This window comes from Thalassophryne amazonica, chromosome 19 (assembly GCF_902500255.1).
Source record: "Thalassophryne amazonica chromosome 19, fThaAma1.1, whole genome shotgun sequence".
NCBI classification, from domain to species: domain Eukaryota; kingdom Metazoa; phylum Chordata; class Actinopteri; order Batrachoidiformes; family Batrachoididae; genus Thalassophryne; species Thalassophryne amazonica.
In genome coordinates this window covers 65,690,463-65,711,321 of record NC_047121.1, presented here as the reverse complement: position 1 = coordinate 65,711,321, position 20,859 = coordinate 65,690,463, and the positions used below count along the sequence as shown (strand labels likewise).

The 20,859-nt window shown below is 40.4% G+C and overlaps 1 protein-coding gene across 3 annotated transcripts in view; it reads left to right on the top strand.

Annotated features, from left to right (window-relative positions):
* ktn1 (kinectin 1) overlaps window positions 1-20,859 on the top strand; it is a 41,143-nt gene that overhangs the window by 15,602 nt on the left and 4,682 nt on the right. The window contains exons 20-32 of one of the 3 annotated variants that reach the window (XM_034160053.1): window positions 2,491-2,581; window positions 7,523-7,632; window positions 7,715-7,811; window positions 8,629-8,666; window positions 8,765-8,855; window positions 10,818-10,904; window positions 17,500-17,589; window positions 17,724-17,813; window positions 17,909-17,998; window positions 18,079-18,171; window positions 18,283-18,351; window positions 18,431-18,514; window positions 20,136-20,219. In XM_034160053.1, the coding sequence (XP_034015944.1) occupies window positions 2,491-2,581; window positions 7,523-7,632; window positions 7,715-7,811; window positions 8,629-8,666; window positions 8,765-8,855; window positions 10,818-10,904; window positions 17,500-17,589; window positions 17,724-17,813; window positions 17,909-17,998; window positions 18,079-18,171; window positions 18,283-18,351; window positions 18,431-18,514; window positions 20,136-20,219 (1,114 nt within the window). The remainder of the gene's footprint in view (window positions 1-2,490; window positions 2,582-7,522; window positions 7,633-7,714; window positions 7,812-8,628; window positions 8,667-8,764; window positions 8,856-10,817; window positions 10,905-17,499; window positions 17,590-17,723; window positions 17,814-17,908; window positions 17,999-18,078; window positions 18,172-18,282; window positions 18,352-18,430; window positions 18,515-20,135; window positions 20,220-20,859) is intronic. The other 2 variants (XM_034160054.1, XM_034160056.1) reach the window with 2 other exon arrangements.

Sequence of the window (20,859 nt, the reverse complement as noted above, 5' to 3'; positions counted from 1 at the left end):
AGGACTCAGCACTGGGACGGAGCTCATAGCGCCTGAGTCCTGGAGAAACTGCAAACAGAAGCTGTGGAGATCTGTGTGCACGTTGGTGGACCACCTGCTCTGGTTCCTGGTCCAAAACAAAAGAGGGATCATCTCCATCATTATCAGAATCCACACTCTGTCGACACGCTTCACGCTCCGTCTTCCTCCAATTTAAAAAAAAAAAAAAAAAAAAAGTGCGTTGTGGTCACTGCTGTCTCACTGTATTATGTTCTAAGCCATATATATTTATTTATAACAGAAAACTGTCAAAAGGGAGAATAAATATGTTTAAAGATGATTGAATATATCAGAGCAGTAAATTAATCAGTGCGTGTGAACGCGTGCATTGACTCACATGTGCAGTTATTTCCACCAGCTGATCACTGATCCACAACGTGAATTCTGTCATCCAGAACCGCTCTTTATTTTGATTCATCTACCTGTTGCCACATGTACAGAAGGACTGGATTGTCATTCCTACACTCACATTGTTATATTTAATACAAAATAATAAGCGCATGCAGCAGCTCCTGCTGTCGCTGATGCTGCATTCAAGTACTGTCGGAAATTACACAAATTTCAAAGTTTCAAATTCAACAGTTGCTTGTGGCAAAATAATTATATCCACACAAAAGATTAATTCTGGCCTATGTGAGGTGCCTGAGCCCATTGAAGCTGCCCCCCCCACACAGATTAAAAAAAATCCAAGCAAGCAGGCCGAGTTTGCCCTGTAATTTCCAACGGTATATGAGGCAGCAGCCTCCACGCTCACAAATCGGCTTCTGCGCTGTGTGAAAACATTCAGCTGCTCCAACAAAGTCAAATTAAACAATAACGTGAGAAAAACTAAACAAACTATTAAAAAACGTCAAGAACGACAGCAAAACGAGACACAGATGAATTGAGGTTTTCGTTGCCCTTCGTTCAAATTTTTCAACAGTTTAAAAATCCTGACGTAGCGCCAGCTGCAGGAACGAGGCTGCGCGAAGGTTAAACGATGCCAACGACGAAAGTCAACGAAAGTCCAGATTTCTTGCTTTGTCATCCTTCGTTAAGTGCCGTGTGACTGAGCCATAAGGTGAGAGATTCACTGCAGTGAGCAACCAGCACTTTACCAAGTTTAGTCAGGAGTGAGGAAATTCAGGTTTGCACAAAAAAGTTGTCCTACCATAATTATGGCAATTGATATGAGGGACCTATCTAATATCTGGTCCCAGATAAGGCACATACTCGTATTTATTGATCCCATGCTACAATTTTACAGATCATACATCCACGACAGTAGGTGGTGCCAAATATCCCTAAATAGGCAGTCATGCATTTGTGTACAGTTTGTATTTACATTGCCAAATGATGCTTCTGTACTTTTAACATCACAATCATTTATCGATACAGTCTTAACAAGAGCATCACAAGAACCAGCAGATCCCATTCCAAAATAAACGGCAAATTGCATCATTTACAATTTTCCTAAGAGTACTTTGATTTTGCAGTGAAATTGGCTGAAATTTCCACTGATCATCTACAGTGTTGCTTAAACATGGGCGTTGATATCACATTAGACAGTTGGCTGCAGTCTTTCTTTCATCTTCTACCGCTTAGTCCAGTTAAGGGTCGCGGGGAGCTGGAGCCTATCCCAGCAGTCATAGAACGCGAGGCGGGGTACACCCAGGACAGGACGCTAGTCTGTCGCAGGGCCACAAATATACAAACACACCCACGGACAATTTTTTTTTTTAAAGATTCCAATTCACCTAACCCGCATGTCTTTGGATGTGGGAGGAAACCGGAGCACCCGGAGGAAACCCACGCAAACACGGGGAGAACATGCATCTCCACACAGAAAGTCCACGGGAATTGAACCCACGACCTTCTCGCTGTGAGGCAACAGTGCTAACCACTAAGCCACCATGCTGCAGTCAACAAATAAAAGTGCACCTTATCCAGTACCAGAATATGCCACATGGGTCCAATGTATCAAATATGGTTTACTTGACTATCGTTGCCAAATTGTGGTGCTCAATTTAGTACTTCAGCAGAAAGAACTACCACTGGATAACCTCTTTTTAAACACTAAGGTGCAATCAGTAATCTTAAGAATCCCTGTCAGACTGCTGAGTAATATATGAGACTTATCTTCATTGGTTAAACTGAAAGGAAAATTGGGAGTGGGATATGTCATAAAAACACTGATTTCCAAGACTGCAAGTCATTCGGTTATGGAAACCATCTGGACAGGCTGGTGCTTACACTGCCATAAATCATCTCATTTGCTAAATTCTTGAACTGCAACTGAGGCCACTCCTCAGATACACCTGCTTATTATTCTTTTAACATTTAATCTTTGTTCCTGCCTGAATGCTTTCATTGGGACATGGCTCCCGAAAACAGTCTTTGTGAATGACGTTTTATCAAGTGAATGGGTTTTGACAATTCTGTGGTTGGCTCAGACTTTACTCTGCTTTACAGGATCCAAGAGAAGGATGTGAAGTTAAAATCACTGGAGGAGTGTATACAGGCAGTACAAGATGACAGCGCTGCCAGAGAGAGGACCATTGAGGTGCAGAAGCTGAAGTTGGAACTTTTCACTGTCTTGTTTTGTTTTATGGGCCTTTTCATACCAGAGCTGTTTAGTCACACTTCAGTGTTATAACTCTGAGTTCAGTTTGTTTGTGTAGGTGTGGAACATTAACTGTGCTGAGCTGGGAACATATCTGCTAATCAGAAACGGGAAGAAATCTGCTTCATAACCATATTAACATGTTACTTGCATGCTAGTGCAGCAGATAACTGAAACAATCGTGCAAACGGTGATACAAGCACCAAAGTTGGCACAAATACTCTTAGACATTACTCTTCTGAAAAAAAATCCGACTGGTCACTTGAATTTTCAATAGGCGGCCAGGTAAAATGGACTGCACTTTATATAGCGCTTTTCCATCTGCATCAGACGCTCAAAGCGCTTTACAGTTATGCCTCACATTCACCCCGCTGTCAGGGTGCTGCCATACAAGGTGCTCACTACACACCGGGAGCAATAGGGGATTAAAGGCCTTGCCCAAGGGCCCTGAGTGATTTTCCAGTCAGGCGGGGATTTGAACCCATGATCTTCTGGACTCAAGCCCAACACCTTAACAACTAGACCATCACCTCCCCTAAAGGTAGGGGTCAATTGAAGAATTACACAGAGGTCAAAATTAAAAATGCTCAAATCATTTTGAAAACTACACCACATTGTCTGATCGTAAAGATTCCAAAAAAGGTATAGTCTGGACTATCTATGACTAAGTAATCAGGAGTTATGGGGTTAAAGTTCCTTCAATTTTGGTAAAGTGATGCAAATTATTGGTTGAGCTAATGGGATTAATAAATGGAATAGTTTTGATTGTGTTGAATGTTTGGTCTCCAAAGTAAAGGTCAAACAAGGTCAATGTCCATTGGATTCTATAACATGTGACATATGCTACCCCGTAATATAACTAAGCATGATACATGGTCCAAAGTATTCCTTTTTAAAACCCTGTTAACTAATAATTTGCTTTTTTTTATACCTTGTTTGACCATGTTTGACTGCATGTCATAGGTATTAAAGGCACTGCGCTGCGGTGGTTTGAATCATATTTGTCTAATAGATTACAGTTCATGTAAATGGGGAATCTTTTTCACACACTAAAGTTAATTATGGAGTTCCACAAGGTTCTGTGCTAGGACCAATTTTATTCACTTTATACATGCTTCCCTTAGGCAGTATTATTAGACGGTATTGCTTAAATTTTCATTGTTACGCAGATGATACCCAGCTTTATCTATCCATGAAGCCAGAGGATACACACCAATTAGCTAAACTGCAGGATTGTCTTACAGACATAAAGACATGGATGACCTCTAATTTCCTGCTTTTAAACTCAGATAAAACTGAAGTTATTGTACTTGGCCCCACAAATCTTAGAAGCATGGTGTCTAACCAGATCGTTACTCTGGATGGCATTTCCCTGATCTCTAGTAATACTGTGAGAAATCTTGGAGTCATTTTTGATCAGGATATGTCATTCAAAGCGCATATTAAACAAATATGTAGGACTGCCTTTTTGCGTTTACGCAATATCTCTAAAATCAGAAAGGTCTTGTCTGAGTGATGCTGAAAAACTAATTCATGCATTTATTTCCTCTAGGCTGGACTATTGTAATTCATTATTATCAGGTTGTCCTAAAAGTTCCCTAAAAAGCCTTCAGTTGGTTCAGAATGCTGCAGCTAGAGTACTGACGGGGACTAGCAGGAGAGAGCATATCTCACCCGTGTTGGCCTCTCTTCATTGGCTTCCTGTTAATTCTAGAATAGAATTTAAAATTCTTCTTCTTACTTATAAGGTTTTGAATAATCAGGTCCCATCTTATCTTAGGGACCTCGTAGTACCATATTACCCCATTAGAGCGCTTCGCTCTCAGACTGCGGGCTTACTTGTAGTTCCTAGGGTTTGTAAGAGTAGAATGGGAGGCAGAGCCTTCAGCTTTCAGGCTCCTCTCCTGTGGAACCAGCTCCCAATTCAGATCAGGGAGACAGATACCCTCTCTACTTTTAAGATTAGGCTTAAAACTTTCCTTTTCGCTAAGGCTTATAGTTAGGGCTGGATCGGGTGACCCTGGACCATCCCTTGGTTATGCTGCTTTAGACGTAGATTGTGGGGGGGTTCCCATGATGCACTGTTTCTTTCTATTTTTGCTCTGTATGCATCACTCTGCATTTAATCATTAGTGATTGATCTCTGCCCCCCTTCACGGCATGTCTTTTTCCTGTTTTTTTCCCTCAGCCCCAACCAGTCTCAGCAGAAGACTGCCCCTCCCTGAGCCTGGTTCTGCTGGAGGTTTCTTCCTGTTAAAAGGGAGTTTTTCCTTCCCACTGTGGCCAAGTGCTTGCTCATAGGGGGTCGTTTTGACCGTTGGGGTTTTTCATAATTATTGTACGGCCTTGCCTTACAATATGGAGCGCCTTGGGGCAACTGTTTGTTGTGATTTGGCGCTATATAAGAAAAAAGTTGATTGATTGATTGATTTTACCCCATAACTCCTGATCATTCAGTCATAGATTGACCAGACCTGGGCAAACTGCAGCCTAGGGGCTGCATGCAGCCCTTTGCATGTCTCTGTCCGGCCCTCATGAGGTCTGATTATTATTATTACCTATATTAAAAATGTCAAGCTTGTGTGTTGCAAATCATTAGAGGTTTATTTAGGTATATTTAAATATTTACATACTATTACAATAATAAAAATTACCTATAAAAGCTGTTAAATAGGTCTTTTTTTTTTTGTAAAATTTGTAATGGGAGACAGCTGAGTTATCGATGGTGTGGCCCTCGGACATAATTCAGGTTCCCTATGTGGCCCCTTGTAAAAATGAATTGCCCACCCCTGGTCTAGACTATACCTTTTTTTTGGAATCTTTACGATCAGACAAATAATGTGTAGTTTTCAAAATAATTTGAGCATTTTTAATTTTGACCCCTGTGTAATTCTTCAATTGACCCCTACCTGGCCGCCTATTAAAAATTCAAGTGGCCAACTTTGGTGCTTATATCACCATTTGCATGATTTTGCTCTAAATATTCTCTTAGCTGCTGCACTATGCTGTCACATTAATTCTCTGCTCATGGACTTTATTCAGTCATTCAAAAGCAGCATTAGGGATGGGTATCGAGAACCGGTTCCTTTCGGGTATCGTTAAGAAATGATTCGATCCACCGACATCAATAAGCTTTGTGCTTAACGATTCTGTTATCGGTCCTTCAGAGTGGCCGTTGTTTTGGGGGGTGTTTGTCAGAAAAATGATCATTTCTCTACATTGATTACAGACCCTGCAGCAGGTCCTTAATCAACTTTTCTGCAGCGCGGCTTTGCTTTGAACCTTGAACCAATCGATGCGTGGTTCGTAGATTGAAGCAATGCTTCGGTCGATTGCTTCGTTTATTTCTTTCTTTCGCTTAATTTTCCCCCGCTAAAACCCTAAAGAGCATACGTCTGTGAGTATTTACATTTTCTATGTTAAACCGACCTGTTATGGTCTTCTGAAACAGTTGATGTATTTTATAACTTAAAAACGGGAGCGACGCTAACGCGTTAGCATGTCTATGGCATTTTCAATGTTAAAAGTTAGCATTTAGCAATTGCAGTCGTCATCACGTTCGGGTGCATTTGTTTTCAAATTGTAATATTCCTTAAATTTATTTTTGCTTATATATTAATAATCTAATGATTATTATATACAATTTTAGAGAGACAAAAAGAACCTGAATAGAAACACAACAGAAAATATATAATATCAATTAAATAAATACATACAGAAATAAGTTTACAGTGAACACCTAGTGACTCTCACACCTCCACTTCATCCCTGTCTTATTAAAGTTTGAGTTTGTTTCAGTCAAATCATATTTTCAATGTGTTAATTTCTTCAGTGATTTCCTCCAGAACTATCTGCCAAACTAGAAAACTGCTGCATCCTAGTAAGAGCAGAATACTACTGGAATGAATTTGAATAAGAAAAGCTTTTTTTTTCTCACCTAAATGGATGCTGCACTCACTCCAGTTTATTTTCTGGAATAGTCCTAGACTGCATTTCAGAGCTTCTAGAATTCAAACATTCTTGTGCAGGTGGTGTTGGGGGGTAATTTTGGGTTTCAGCTTTTTTTGTTTTTCACCACTTTCATCCCTGAATGAGTTGTGATTCACTTTTGTGCAGATTAAAGTTACTAACTGGGACTCCTATCTTGTTGCGAGAAAAAAACGAGAATCATCCTCCGTTCTGTTCACAGCTCCAAACGTTGCGCGGCTCTGACAAGTCAAGATAGAACGATAAAATTCAGTCTGAATTAATAACTTCAAAGCGAAACACAGTTTTGTTTATTTTTATTTATGTCCAGAGATCAAGGATACAGTGACTAATTTCATATTTATTTACTTTAAGACTCATTAAAAACCTGTAAAGCCTACTTTTAGTACAAAATTCACGAGGTATTGATAAGGAATCGGATCGATAAGCAGAATCAATAGTGGCATCTATATCGATAAAACCTTAACAATACCCATCCCTAATCTTCATAGTGTTTAACAGCAAATATACTACAGTACAAAACACCTTTGCATCTTTATTACAATGCAAGATCCAGTTCCAGTCAATACTATTTATTGGAGCTTTCTGTGATGCTGGTGACACAGTGTAGTGCACCAGGACCCCACTGTTGATCTGGTTTTTGCTGGGGCTTTACAGTTGCAAAAACTCCTCAGTAAACCAGCAGGTTTGGAGTCAAGCTGTGTGAAATAAAAGCAGCTTAGTATAAAAATGCAGTAATGTTTCTTTGTTACATAACAGCTGGTCTAAGCTGTTGGTTTGATGAATACCTGAGTCAGAAAAGATGAGCTTGCAGAACGTTTTTGACAGCTAAACTTGTACTGCCTGTAGTTTTGTTGTTTTTCGTACCATTTGAAGCAGATTGTTTGTTTGTAGACTCTGGAGCAGCAGTTGGCTGCCCTGCAGACTGAGATGGAACGGCTGAGACGAGAGGTTGTGGAAGAGGTGCCCAGTTCTAATACCAAGATCCGAGAACTCCAGACTCAGTAAGTAAACTCTGCATTTCACTACAGAGACTCCTCATATATTCCTTGACGTTTTAGACTAATAATGAGGATTACCTCACAGAATAACTGCAAGGGACCAGGAAATCCAGATTCTGCAGGTTGAGCTGGAGACGAGGAATAAGGAGATGAGCACGAAGGTGGAGGAACTGCACCAGCAGGTGAGGAAGGTTCTGTAAAATAAGTGCAATAAATTCTGCCATGATGTTGGCAATAAAAAAAAGATGCTACTTTTCTAATAACAGGAGATAAACCAAACTTTGTAGGATGGAACAAGGTGTCAGATTAGTTAATTCTCAGGATTGGGGTTTTTGTGTTTGGCCCATCTGTTCTGATTTGCTAAAATGAGCCACGCATTTCAGAATTAAAGAATAACTAAATCTGATTTTCTTTCGGGAGAGATCTGAAAATGGCTGTGCACTGATGCTCCCCATGTAACTCGGTGGAGTTTGAGAGGTGCTGCAAAGAGGAATGGGCTAGACTGACCAAAGATAGGTGCACCAAGCTTGTGGCAACATTCAAGACTTGAGGCTGTAATTACTGCCCCCCCCCCCCCCCCCCAAAAAAAATAGAACCCATAAAAATTGTAATAAATCCTACAAAGGATTTAACCTTCAGTCTGTGTACAATCGTTCCTCAAAATTTCAGTTGTCTTGGTCACTTAAAAGACAAAATTATGCACCAGATGGTGTCATTTGTTGGCCAAATAGGCCTACAGGCAAAATGTGTCTTCCTTGGATGACCAAGACAGGTTGGGGAAGACATGTTGAAGAACAACAATAATTGGTAGTACAATCAATCGAGTCTCAGAAAAAGTCACTGGCTCAACGGCAGTATCCTCTCAGACTGTGCTCATGGGTAATAAGAAATTTGAATTTCATTCAGTAATAAAAATGTTTCAGTTCATTTAGGCACATTCAAAGCCAAATTTTAATGAAAGGTTTCAACTTTTTTTTTTTCTCCTGCTTTTAATAACAGGCAATCACAAAAGAGCAGAACCAAGAGCTTCTCATGGCGTGAGTACTATTGCATGGCATCAATCATAATATTTTTGTTTCATTTTTTTAAATCGTGTTTGCCTAGCATGATGAGTGGTTGTGTTCTTGTCTGTTAGGTTGTCTGAAAAGGAGATGCAAATATCAGATCTGCAGTCTGAGCTTGCTGACCTGAAGGACTCTGTGGAGCTTCACAGGAAGAAGAACAATGTAGGTTTCTAGCAGCATTGACCAAACATGATACCAGTGACTGACCTGGTGTAAGAATCACCCCCACACGTGTGGCAAAAAAAAACCTCCCCTGCCCATTGTACCCTTCCATAGTCCTTATTGTCCACTTTCACTTTAGTTCCTTTCATTTTGCCTTATGTTTGTCTGGTTTTGTCTGTAAGAAAACTTCTGCTGAGATTGTGTTTGCAGCATCGTGATGATGCCCATCAGTACAGCTGTCTGTGTTGATGAAGTTGAAAGTTGCATAACGGGGCTTCCAGCCTACTCTTGCTATGTTTGCCGTTGACCCTGTGTGTTTTCCACAGCTTGCCTGTGCTTGTAGATAAATTGGAGGATTTGAAACTCTCCTGTTTATTTTTGAGACATTTCATTTGAAAAGAATACTTAATGTTTATTTAGACAATTTTTTTTCCCCTTAATTTTGTACATACTTTATATATTCCTTGATCAGATTGTTTAAACGGTAAGTGGACTGGATTTCTGTAGCACTTTTCCCATCGGATGCAGAAGCACAAAGCACTTAATGATGAGGCCTCACATTCACCCATGCTGTGCAAGGTGCATAATTACACACCGGGTGCAACTTGGGGAATTTAGGACCTTTCTCATGGATAACTTTGTGTTTTTTTTTTTTGTTGTTGTTGTTTGTTTTCCTCCTCTCCCCCCCCCCCCCCCCCCCCCCCCGGCTGGTGGAGTGGAACCTGTGACCCTTTGGCCACAATCTTACTTCTCTTTAATAGTCTCACAACAGTATTATAGTGACTGTGTAGCTTTTCTTCATGAGAGGTGATTGTGACTGTGACCTGCTTACTCTTATTTATTTGGAATGTTTGGAGAATGGGAATGTTTGGAGCACCTTTAAGCTAAAGCAACACTCACTGGAACACATAACCTCTGACACGGGCAACAGTCTTAATAATTTTGAACTTTTGAGGACTTTGAAACACCTAATTCAGTTGGTCCAATCAAATAAGTAAATAGACTAATCTGATGGATCAGTACAAAGATCTGCGTCTGGGCCGCACATGCTTTTTGAAGTGTTTGTTTTTACCATATAGGACCTCCAGTTTTAATCAAGATATGCGCGCTAGTTGACCACACATTTACAGAAATACTATGTCTTCCGGACTATGTCACTCTTAAATTTACTTGTTTGGCTGCTCCTGCAGCTTATATTTTGATCAAAGTATTGCAGAATGAACAAAATCAGTAAATCATGTTCTCAAACTGAAAGACCATGCTCCTGAATAAAGATAGAGAATAACTTTCATTCTACTTGGCACGCAACTTGCTTGTGCTTTGTGGGACAGCTGCAAGGAGGGTGGCTAGGCTAATGTAAAGCAGACTATCATGTTTTAAAAATGTATAGTCATTTTAAAAAGTTTGAGCATGTTTAACTCTGCTTTGATTTTGTTTTTTTTTTTTCTGTTCAGTGGCAACAAGAAGTAATTTACTGTGGATTTCTTTGTCTTGTGTAGTAACAATTAACCTATCAGGTTTTGCTTGCTAATGCAGTGTTTGTTATGAACAAATAATGTGCCAATTTAAATTCAGTTTTCTTGTTGCATGAAGCAGTAGCAATGTTTCGACTTGTAGGCCGATGTGACACGTTTTCCTCTGCATGACACATTTTTGGAGAAATGAGACTTACTCAGGTTTGACAGTCAGGAAAATACAGGTAGTCAAAATTATTAATGTAATTGACATGCTAATTGCATTCAATTTTTCCTCTAAGAACTACCAGTATTTGTCCAACATTTCACAAAATTATTTTTTTTAAGTAATTGCACCAAAAATATTTGCAGACATTCATTTAGAGGTGGAAGTGGTGAGAAAAGCTTTGGGTTTCTTCTTTCTTTGAACGGTCTGTATTTGGGGGTCTTTCACTGAATTTTCCTTGGGGCTGAACTGAAAATATTTCTCTGGAACTGACCAAAACAGGAGCTTCGGGAGAAAAACTGGAGTGTAATGGAAGCGCTTTCCTCCACCGAGTCCATACTTCAAGGGAAGCTCAGCAAAGCTGTCAAGGTTTGACACCCACCTCAGTCTACTTCACTCTAGTTCCAATCTAATGCATCCCCCGCCCCAAACTCTCCTGTTGCCATGACTGACCATTGAGATTTGTTTTACGCCATTGCCCATAGCAGTGCTGCATACTCATTTACCTTGCACTCACCCATCTGCTGTGTTCTCTGGCTTCACACTAATAATTGGCTGTGGACTGAGCAGTTTTACTGTTGTTGTACTAACAGCGTTTGACTCGAAGCTCTGAAACATCAAAGTTTGGTTCTTTGCCCGAGGCTCAGACTGACGCTTGGAAATGAGTGTGCAGAGACCTAGAAATGATGTCACTAGATTGACTTGCTCATGATTTTACAGCTTGTCTCCCTCTCTGTCATGTGTCTCACTTCTTAGCATGTCTCCCCATTCTGCTCTGTGCTGTCCACACTGTCCGTATCACCAGTTGATCAAACGGTTATTTAATTAGCATTAATTTTCCTGGCGTTTTCATTATTGAACTGTAAAAATTATGAAGTTGGTGAGTCTGATTAATTCTTAATGCTCTGCAGTAATCTCACAACTGAGTCCTCTTTGTTCTTGTCCATAAAGAACAAATGTGAGTGGAAAGTAAAGTGTTTTTCTTACAGCTACAAGGCCTGCCTGTGTAGACGGAACAAGCTACCTGACAGCTGTTTTATGAACAGTTGTAGTAACATGAGTAATTTTGCACTCCACTCCTAGTTACAGGACACTGGAGTAAAAACAGAACCATCCCACACAGCAGCTTCTCTCCTGGCATCGGAGTACAACAGAAATCACCTTGTCAGATCTGAGTCTGGGAGTTCCATGGCAGCTGTTGTGTAATGTTAATAGATTGTTTAGATTCAACTCTATACTTGCCTGAGGGTTGCTCTGACACGCTAATGGGAATGGGCTGTGTTGAGCGTGCCATCTGGTGGCAGCTTAGAATATATTCTCTTGAAGCCCAAGAACCGAGCGGATAGCTCGGTGGATAAGGAGCTGGCCTGCCAATATCTAGACCTGGGTTTAAATCCCGCTCATACTGCATGTTTCATTAAACAAGATGCTTCGTCTGCATTGTCTCAGTCCACCCAGCTGTAAAATGGGTACCGGCCTTGGCTGGGGAAGTAACCTGCAGTGGGCCGGTGTCCTGTGTGGAGGGACGCGTCCTGACTCATGCATTTTTATGCCATGAAAACCAGATATGAGAACTCTTGATACTAGTCTGGATTGATAGGAACTTGTTAGTTATTTATTGACAAAAGTAGACAGAAGTGGGGTGTAGTGAAAGAGCAAAAGTGTGGTCTTGTCTATATTTGCAGTGATATATATATATACTCAACAAAAATATAAACGCAACACTTTTGGTTTTGCTGCCATTTTGTATGAGATGAACTCAAAGATCTAAAACTTTTTCCACATACACAATATCACCATTTCCCTCAAATATTGTTCACAAATCAGTCTAAATCTGTGATAGTGAGCACTTCTCCTTTGCTGAGATAATCCATTCCACCTCACAGGTGTGCCATATCAAGATGCTGATTAGACACCATGATTAGTGCACAGGTGTGCCTTAGACTGCCCACAATAAAAGGCCACTCTGAAAGGTGCAGTTTTGTTTCATTGGGGGGGGGGATACCAGTCAGTATCTGGTGTGACCACCATTTGCCTCATGCAGTGCAACACATCTCCTTCACATAGTTGATCAGGTTGTCAATTGTAGCCTGTGGAATGTTGGTCCACTCCTCTTCAATGGCTGTGCGAAGTTGCTGGATATTGGCAGGAACTGGTACACGCTGTCGTATACGCCGGTCCAGAGCATCCCAAACATGCTCAATGGGTGACATGTCCGGTGAGTATGCCGGCCATGCAAGAACTGGGACATTTTCAGCTTCCAAGAATTGTGTACAGATCCATGAGGTGATATTCTTGGATTATGGCACAACAATGGACCTCAGGATCTCGTCACGATATCTCTGTGCATTCAAAATGCCTTCAATAAAATGCACCTGTGTTCTTCATCCATAACAGACGCCTGCCCATATCATAACCCCACCACCACCATGGGCCACTCGATTCACAACATTGACATCAGAAAACCGCTCACCCACACGACGCCACACGCTGTCTGCCATCTGCCCTGGACAGTGTGAACCAGGATTCATCCATGAAGAGAACACCTCTCCAATGTGCCAAATGCCAGCGAATGTGAGCATTTGCCCACTCGAGTCGGTTATGACGACGAACTGGAGTCAGGTCGAGACCCCGATGAGGACGACGAGCATGCAGATGAGCTTCCCTGAGACGGTTTCTGACAGTTTGTGCAGAAATTCTTTGGTTATGCAAACCGATTGTTTCAGCAGCTGTCCGAGTGGCTGGTCTCAGACGATCTTGGAGGTGAACATGCTGGATGTGGAGGTCCTGGGCTGGTGTGGTTACACGTGGTCTGCGGTTGTGAGGCTGGTTGGATGTACTGCCAAATTCTCTGAAACGCCTTTGGAGACGGCTTATGGTAGAGAAATGAACATTCAATACACGAGCAACAGCTCTGGTTGACATTCCTGCTGTCAGCATGCCAATTGCACGCTCCCTCAAATCTTGCGACATCTGTGGCATTGTGCTGTGATAAAACTGCACCTTTCAGAGTGGCCTTTTATTGTGGGCAGTCTAAGGCACACCTGTGCACTAATCATGGTGTCTAATCAGCATCTTTATATGGCACACCTAGGAGGTGAGATGGATTATCTCAGCAAAGGAGAAGTGCTCACTATCACAGATTTAGACTGGTTTGTGAACAATATTTGAGGGAAATGGTGATATTATGTATGTGGAAAAAGTTTTAGATCTTTGAGTTCATCTCATACAAAATGGGAGCAAAACCAAAAGTGTTGCGTTTATATTTTTGGTGTGTGTGTGTGTGTATATATATATATATATATTTTTTTTTTTTTAAACGAGCAAACTGGGGTTTCTGGTGTTTGCCAGTCCGGATCCAGATCACCTCCAAAATTCAGTGGAGTCGTAGTTTTGATGTAATCCTTCAAAGTGACATCTTGATCCAGAATCCGGTGTCACAGACCAAATGGTCCCCCTAAAAATCAGTCCCCCCCTGATGACAAGGTTCACGGATTAACACCTCGTTTCTGTTTCAAACTGCACTCCAGTCATCATCTGTCTCGGCGAAAGATATCTGAAGCTTCTGTACAACAATTATTTCCACACAAATTCAGCATTATTTCATCATAAAAGGAGGAGGAAACAATCAGAGCTAAACGAGCTGCAAGCTGATGCGTTCACTGCACGTCGGACATTTCAAAGCGTCATGGAATTTTTCCTTGTTTCTGCTTAAAATGGACTTTAGAATGATTTAAGAGGTTTTTCTTTTATCATCTGTGGTCAATAATCTCATTAATCCATTTGATTGCTTTGGGTGAAGAGACTCCATCGCAGACATGGTGCTGCAGTCCGAAATGACACGTGTGCAGATGCAAAAGGCGGGCCAATTTTTAGGGGTGGACCGTTCGGTCTGCGACGCCGGATCCAGATCACTTCCTAAATTTTAATGCAGTCTTCAGTGGCTTAATATCCATCTAGGGTGAAAATTTCATCAAAATCAGTGCAGTAGTTTTGCCCTAATCCTGCTAACAGACAGACAAATAAATAAACGCTAATGGTTTCATTAGGTCCTTGGCGGACATAATAAGTGCCAGCTTGGAGTATCCTCATAATGACTGAAAATTGGTGGCTAGTACTCTGCCTCACAGCAAGAAAGTTTGGGGTTCAGGTTCCGCCAGTGCCCAGTGTCTTTCTGTGTGGCGCTTGGATGTTCTCTGTGTGCGTTTTCTGAAGGCACTCTGATTTTCCTCCCACTATCAAACTCGCAGCATCTCTACATCGGTACAATACACTAATGGCACTGCTTTTTCCTCTTGATTAACAACAGACTGTAACAGAACAAATATTTATCTGTGTGCTCAGGCTGCCTATCAAACCAAGTTAACTTTCCTTTATCTTATTTAAATAAAAGTAGAATAGGGTACCTTGTCAGTGGAAACATTAGTTGTTTCTCTGTTATGGATGGGCATTTTATTAACAGCATCAGTGTGCAGATTAATCTGGTATGCAAGATTATGTTTGTGCCAAACTGCTTCCATGTAATGGTTGTTGTGTTGTAAGCCGTTTTATTGAGCTACTTCTGGGGGAAATAAAAGTTCTGCACTAAAGTAAGAACCCTCTGATAGTGTGTGTGTGTGTGTGTGTGTGTGTGTGTGTGTGTGTGTGTGTGTGTGTGTGTGTGTGTGTGTGTGTGTGTGTGTGTGTGTGTGTGTGTGTGTGTTGGATTTATTTTAGAATGCCTGGGCAGAAGGTGTGCATTTTTCCCATTACAGGATGCTTGGTGATTATTTCAGTAGTAATGTTTTTGCTAGTCTCTGTTTGCCTTCTTCCCCTCCCCCCCCCCCTTTTTTTTTTGTTTGTTTGAACACTGCTGTAATAGAAGCACAACTGTAACCCTCAGTTACCTCACTTTGTCAACCGTGTCCTCGGCTTTAGAGGATAACACCAGTTCACTTTCGCAGTTGTTGTTGAGCCCTTCACTAGTTTTTCAGACCTAGTTCCAGAACTGTCTTCACCTCTCAAACAACACTTTGGCTGTCCTCGTGTTTACTGTGAGGAGGTGATGGTTTAGTGGTTAGTGTTGGGCGTGAGGCATTGTTGGAAAGCTCTTTGAGCATCTGATACAGATGGAAAAGTGCTATATAAATGCAGTCCATTTACAATTTACTGTGTAATATAGGTTGAGCTTCATCAATATTGAGCAAATGTTCAAAATATATAATCATAATCAAAGTTAATTTTATTATTGAGATGGTTTTATGGCCAAGCCAGAAGCTGAAGTGTCTTTAAGGTCTTCAGATGTAGCTTCAGGAGAACTACAACGTGCAAAGAGAAGACACTGACCTTTGGTGTTTATGAGACATTAAGTTAGGGTGCATGTTGTATAGTAACAACGTAAAAATACTTCACTACTGTACTTAAGTACGTTCTGAGAGACTTTGTACTTGAGTTTTTAAATTCAGCTTACTTTCACTTTTACTTCACTACATTTCTGACCTTAATTACATACTTCTACTCCGATACATTTTCTATGCGCCATGCCGTTACTCGTTACAAAAAAACAAAACGCACACGAAAAAGTCGTGTTTTCACCCAGAGACACCACTGATTACTAGTGACTGTAACAAAGTCAGGCCGATTTGTCATGAGGCATGTTCAATAGGCTTTTTTGCAGTTGCGCACTTGGGGGGTGTTTGTCAAAATGATAATTTCTCTACATTGATTACAGACCTGCAGCGGGTCTGTAATCAACTTTTCTGCAGCGCGGCTTTGCTTTGAACCTTGAACCAATCGAAGCAGTGCTTCGATCTGATTTGTGGATTTTATTTCGCTTTATCCTAATTTTTTTTTCCCGCTTAAACCCTGAAGAGCATATGTCTGAGTAATATTTAATATTTTTATGTTAAACCGACCTGTTATGGTCTTCTGAAACAGTTGATGTATTTTGTAACTTAAAAACGGGACCGATGCTAATGCGTTAGCATGTCTATGGCGTTTTCAATGTTAGCATTAAGCTGTTCGCATCAGCACGTTTGTGTTGATTTTTCTATATAATTAATGGCTCAGCGTTCGTTGTCGTAAAACAGTCAAATTGTAATTTTTAAAATTTATTTTTATTCATATATTATAGCAACAACAATAATAGTCTACATAATAGACAATAATAGTCAATAATAATAATAGACTAATAATGTTACAATACAATTTTAGAGAAGGAGACGAAAAGAACCTAATGAAACAAAACGCAACAGAAAAGATAAAACCATGTAACAATGAAAATAAATAAATACATATAGAAATAACTTGTTTCCTGTGAACACCTAGTGAGTAGCCTACTCTCGTTTAGGTTTTGAAACCTTGTTTCTGAAGTGTTTTTGTGTGATGTGCACAATTTTCAGTATTTTGACTAATACTACCAGTCATTTACAAGCCTAGATAAACTTTTATTTAAAAAAAAAAAAAAATCAGTCCGTTTTTTATTAACATTTACTTTTACGTTCAGTACTTACCACTGTTGCTCTGGGGGTTGGTAAGGTTAGACTTTACCTGTGTGAAGCGCTTTGAGGCAACTCTGTTGTGATTTGGCGCTATATAAATGAAAATAAGTTAATACTTGAGTACATTTTAGTTGTACATTACTTGTCATACTCAAGTACAATAAATACTAGATACTTTAAGACTTTTATTTGAGTAGCATTTCAATCAATGACTTGAACTTCTACCAAAGTCATTTTTTAATGGGTATCTGTACTTAAGTGTGATTTTCTGGTACTTTATACGACACTGTTAGGGTGTCGATTAGTGTCTTCAGATGATGTTAAACTTGCATCTTTTCAGTAATTGTGTTGATGTGATGAGTGGCTCTTTTTAAAGCAGGATGATGGAGAGTAGAGATGATCTTGTCTTCTTGACTAAATAATTGGAGCACTCAGTCGGTGTTTAATCTGTGTATTTTTCTTCTCTTCCTTCCTTCCCCTGATAGGAAAACCAGACGGCGCTAGCATCGTCTCAGGCAGAGTGTCGAGATTTTTTGCACAGACTTCTGCCCCATGTGCCTCTGCCTACTGAACAGGTCATTCTTAGTGATTGATTTGTATATTGCACATCTTGTTGTTGTTTTTTTTTTTTTTAACTCAGTATTCTTAACTCCTTTCCTTTGGTTGCTTATGGCCTCACATGTTCAGCTGGCATTTCTTTACTTTGCAGAATCATCAGGAGTGGCTTCACAAGTTCGAGAGGGCAGCAGCTGAAAGTTCGATAGAGTCCAGTTGCAACTCCACATCAGAAGACTGTGAGGTAAAACAAGTAGAAATTTAATGATTATTATTATTCCTTTGAAACTGCTCTGTGCATTTAACTCAAGCTAAAAAACAATCTTTCTTTTTAAATAGAGGTTGGCTGAGAAGCTGAAAGAGGCTGAAGAGACGCAAAGAATTCTACAGAAAGACTGCGAAACGTACAAGAAGGTCTTGGCTGAGACGGTAAGGTGACGATTTTCTTGAATGTGTTATGTTGATGGTGGCATTCTGAAAGTAAACTGTCATTACTGATGTGTCCACAGGAGGGCATCCTGCAGTGCCTCCAGAGCAGCGTGGAACAGGAGGAGTCTCGTTGGAGGGTGAAGCTGGAGATTTCACAGGAAGAGCTCAGAGAGGTGTGTGTTCAGGTTTAACAGGAATCACCTCCCAGGTGTGTCATAAATCACTGTTTGTGTATGATTACGCATTGTGCTCTGTTCATGAAGCCCTTCTTTCTCCTCCTGCAGATGAACATGAAAGTGTTGGCACTGGAGCAGGAGATCGAGAGACTAACTGATGGAGCAGAGCTGGATAATGTCAGTGTATGCCAGCTGTAAATCTTTCTGTGTGTTTGTCTTAAGTTGTGTGCACCTGTGAATCTGTTGTGTTCTCCAGCTGAGAAGAGACAAACAGCACTTGGAGTCCGAGTTGGAGAGAGCAGAGCAAGAGAGTGCCACCTATGTGACAGAAGTCAGAGAGGTGAGCAGAAACGGGACGACTTCGCTCTGTTGGTTCAGCGACATAGTGTCACAAATTGTCTGCTTATATGAGATTTTTTTTTATGTATTTTTCAAGCAGTTATGTGTTTTAAGTTTTGTTTGCTGAAAATGATTTTTAAAATGTAATTACATTTATTTCCTCATGTTCTCTGAATAAATCGGCCATAGTCAGTCTGAAATCAGATCAGTTGCATCTTACTTTTGTCACCACTGGAGGAAATAATAAAACACTGGTAGTAACTTCATATCAGAGTGTGGTGTAATCCGCATCCCCATTTTCCACATTAAATTCCAGAATGTTCTGAAAACAGGATTTTGTTATATCGTGGTTAAATCTGGATTATAGACGCTTGCAGATGGCTAAATGCTTGCTGACCACTAAAATTGTCAATAGTGCTAAAACAGAGGCACCATCTGACCATATTTTTACCCCAAAAAGTTTAACTTTAATGGAAGTATGCAGGTATTAAAGTTCTCCGTTGTTATGACTGATTGCCATCAGTTGAGCTACCAAAAGGCAGGATTCACACTGAGCTGTTCTGATGCAAAATCAATGCTGGACACAAGCTATAACATTTACTGCATCCCTGGGACACATGCACACACCATGTTCCAAAATTGATTTTTAGAATGTGGTTTTTTTTTTGTGTGTGTGTGTGTGTGTGTGCTGACAGCGAGTCCCCACGTCTGTTCCTCTGTGCCCTGTGTGCATTCCTCCGTAGGGAGGAGGAGGAGGGCAAAATTGGTTTTATCTTAATTTTTAGCTCTGCTACATCACATGGAGGGAGCTGTAGGATTGGGGTTAATGCTATGTAGCTTCGCATCTGACCTTTTTGTTTTGACCTTGACCTGTCAAGCAACCTTGACTTAAGACATCAAAATAGTTGATTACACCATCCAAGCTTTTTTTTTTTTTTTTTTTTTTAAAGACTTAGTTTGGGATTTCTCAAACTGGGCTGCATTTTAGATGCTTTGAGGTCACCTTTCACTTGACAAAAACCAATTTAATAATGGCATTATTGATTTAGAAATGAAATGCTGCCATGGGCTAACTAGCTAATTAATGTAATGGCACAGCCCAAACAAAAACACTGAGTAAAATGCCTCTTGCCACTAATGAACATGCACAAATGTCACCGGACGTGTCCGGTAACTTGGAGAAGATTTCTACAGAAGTGAATGTTTACACTTAAGATATCGACACCAAAATTATCCTCCAAGGGGAAGGAACAGTTTGGAATATTTTCAGAATGGCAGCCATCTTGGCACCCACTTTAGATGAGCTTTTCTCTCCACTCAAATTAGCAACAGGAGCACTGGCGCTTGTCTGGGCCTGCTGGGCACAGTTAAGTGTGATCCTGTGTTTATGTTGGAACAAAAAACAGCACAGATGTTTTTTTTGTTGTTTTAATTTTTAAAGTGTCATTAAATAAGCAGTGTTTCAACTGCACGTTTTTGCAAAACGTTAAGTGTTTGTGGAACCCTTGTGACGAGGGTTGCCTCTTGCTTGTATCTCTTCTTGGCGCCATCAAATGCTGTAGACTATTAACTGAACTTAGTCCCACAGACCCCCATTAAATACATCTTAAACTTCATTTCAGCTCAAAGATCTGTTGACCGAATTGCAGAGCAAACTTGATGGGTCATATACAGAGGCTGTCAGACAGAATGAGGAGCTCAATTTGGTAAGAGTTGCTCGCCGTCCTGCTTGCTAGAGCTCCTTCTCAACTTCTTCCTCCTGCAATTGGTTATACATGGGCTGAAACGGGACTGGATTGTCCTCTTTCTGCAGAATGGCAGGTCATCATCCATAACTTCACTAAAAATGTCTTTAATTTTTCTCCAGTTTGAGAAAAACTGGAGAACTGCTGGAACTCAGAAGTTGTGAATGATGATCAGTTTTACACTTTGAACTAACTATTCTTTCTGTGCACTGGTTCACTTGACGCTGCCTTTGGAAAACATGACTGTTGTGCAAATGATAGCGAAGTCATGTCTTTGCTCTCAGTTGGGATTTGAATATGTGATGTTTGGACTTTGAAATCTGAATAGGGTCATTGCACGTGAAATCAGCCTATTTAAAAAAGTCCCCAGTTCATTGTTTCAGATTTGCTATATTTTCACAAATGTTGATTATTGGCTCAGTGTGGAAAGAATTAAAAATATTACATTTATTCAACAAAATAGGTTTCCTTCCAGAAGAGTTTTAAAAAAAAAAGTGCCTTTTTTTTTTTTTTCTTCTTCTTACTTGGTTTGGGGGGGGGGGGGGGGGGGGGGTGCGAGGATACCTTTTTTTTTTTTTTTTTTTTTTTTTGAGCTGAAAAT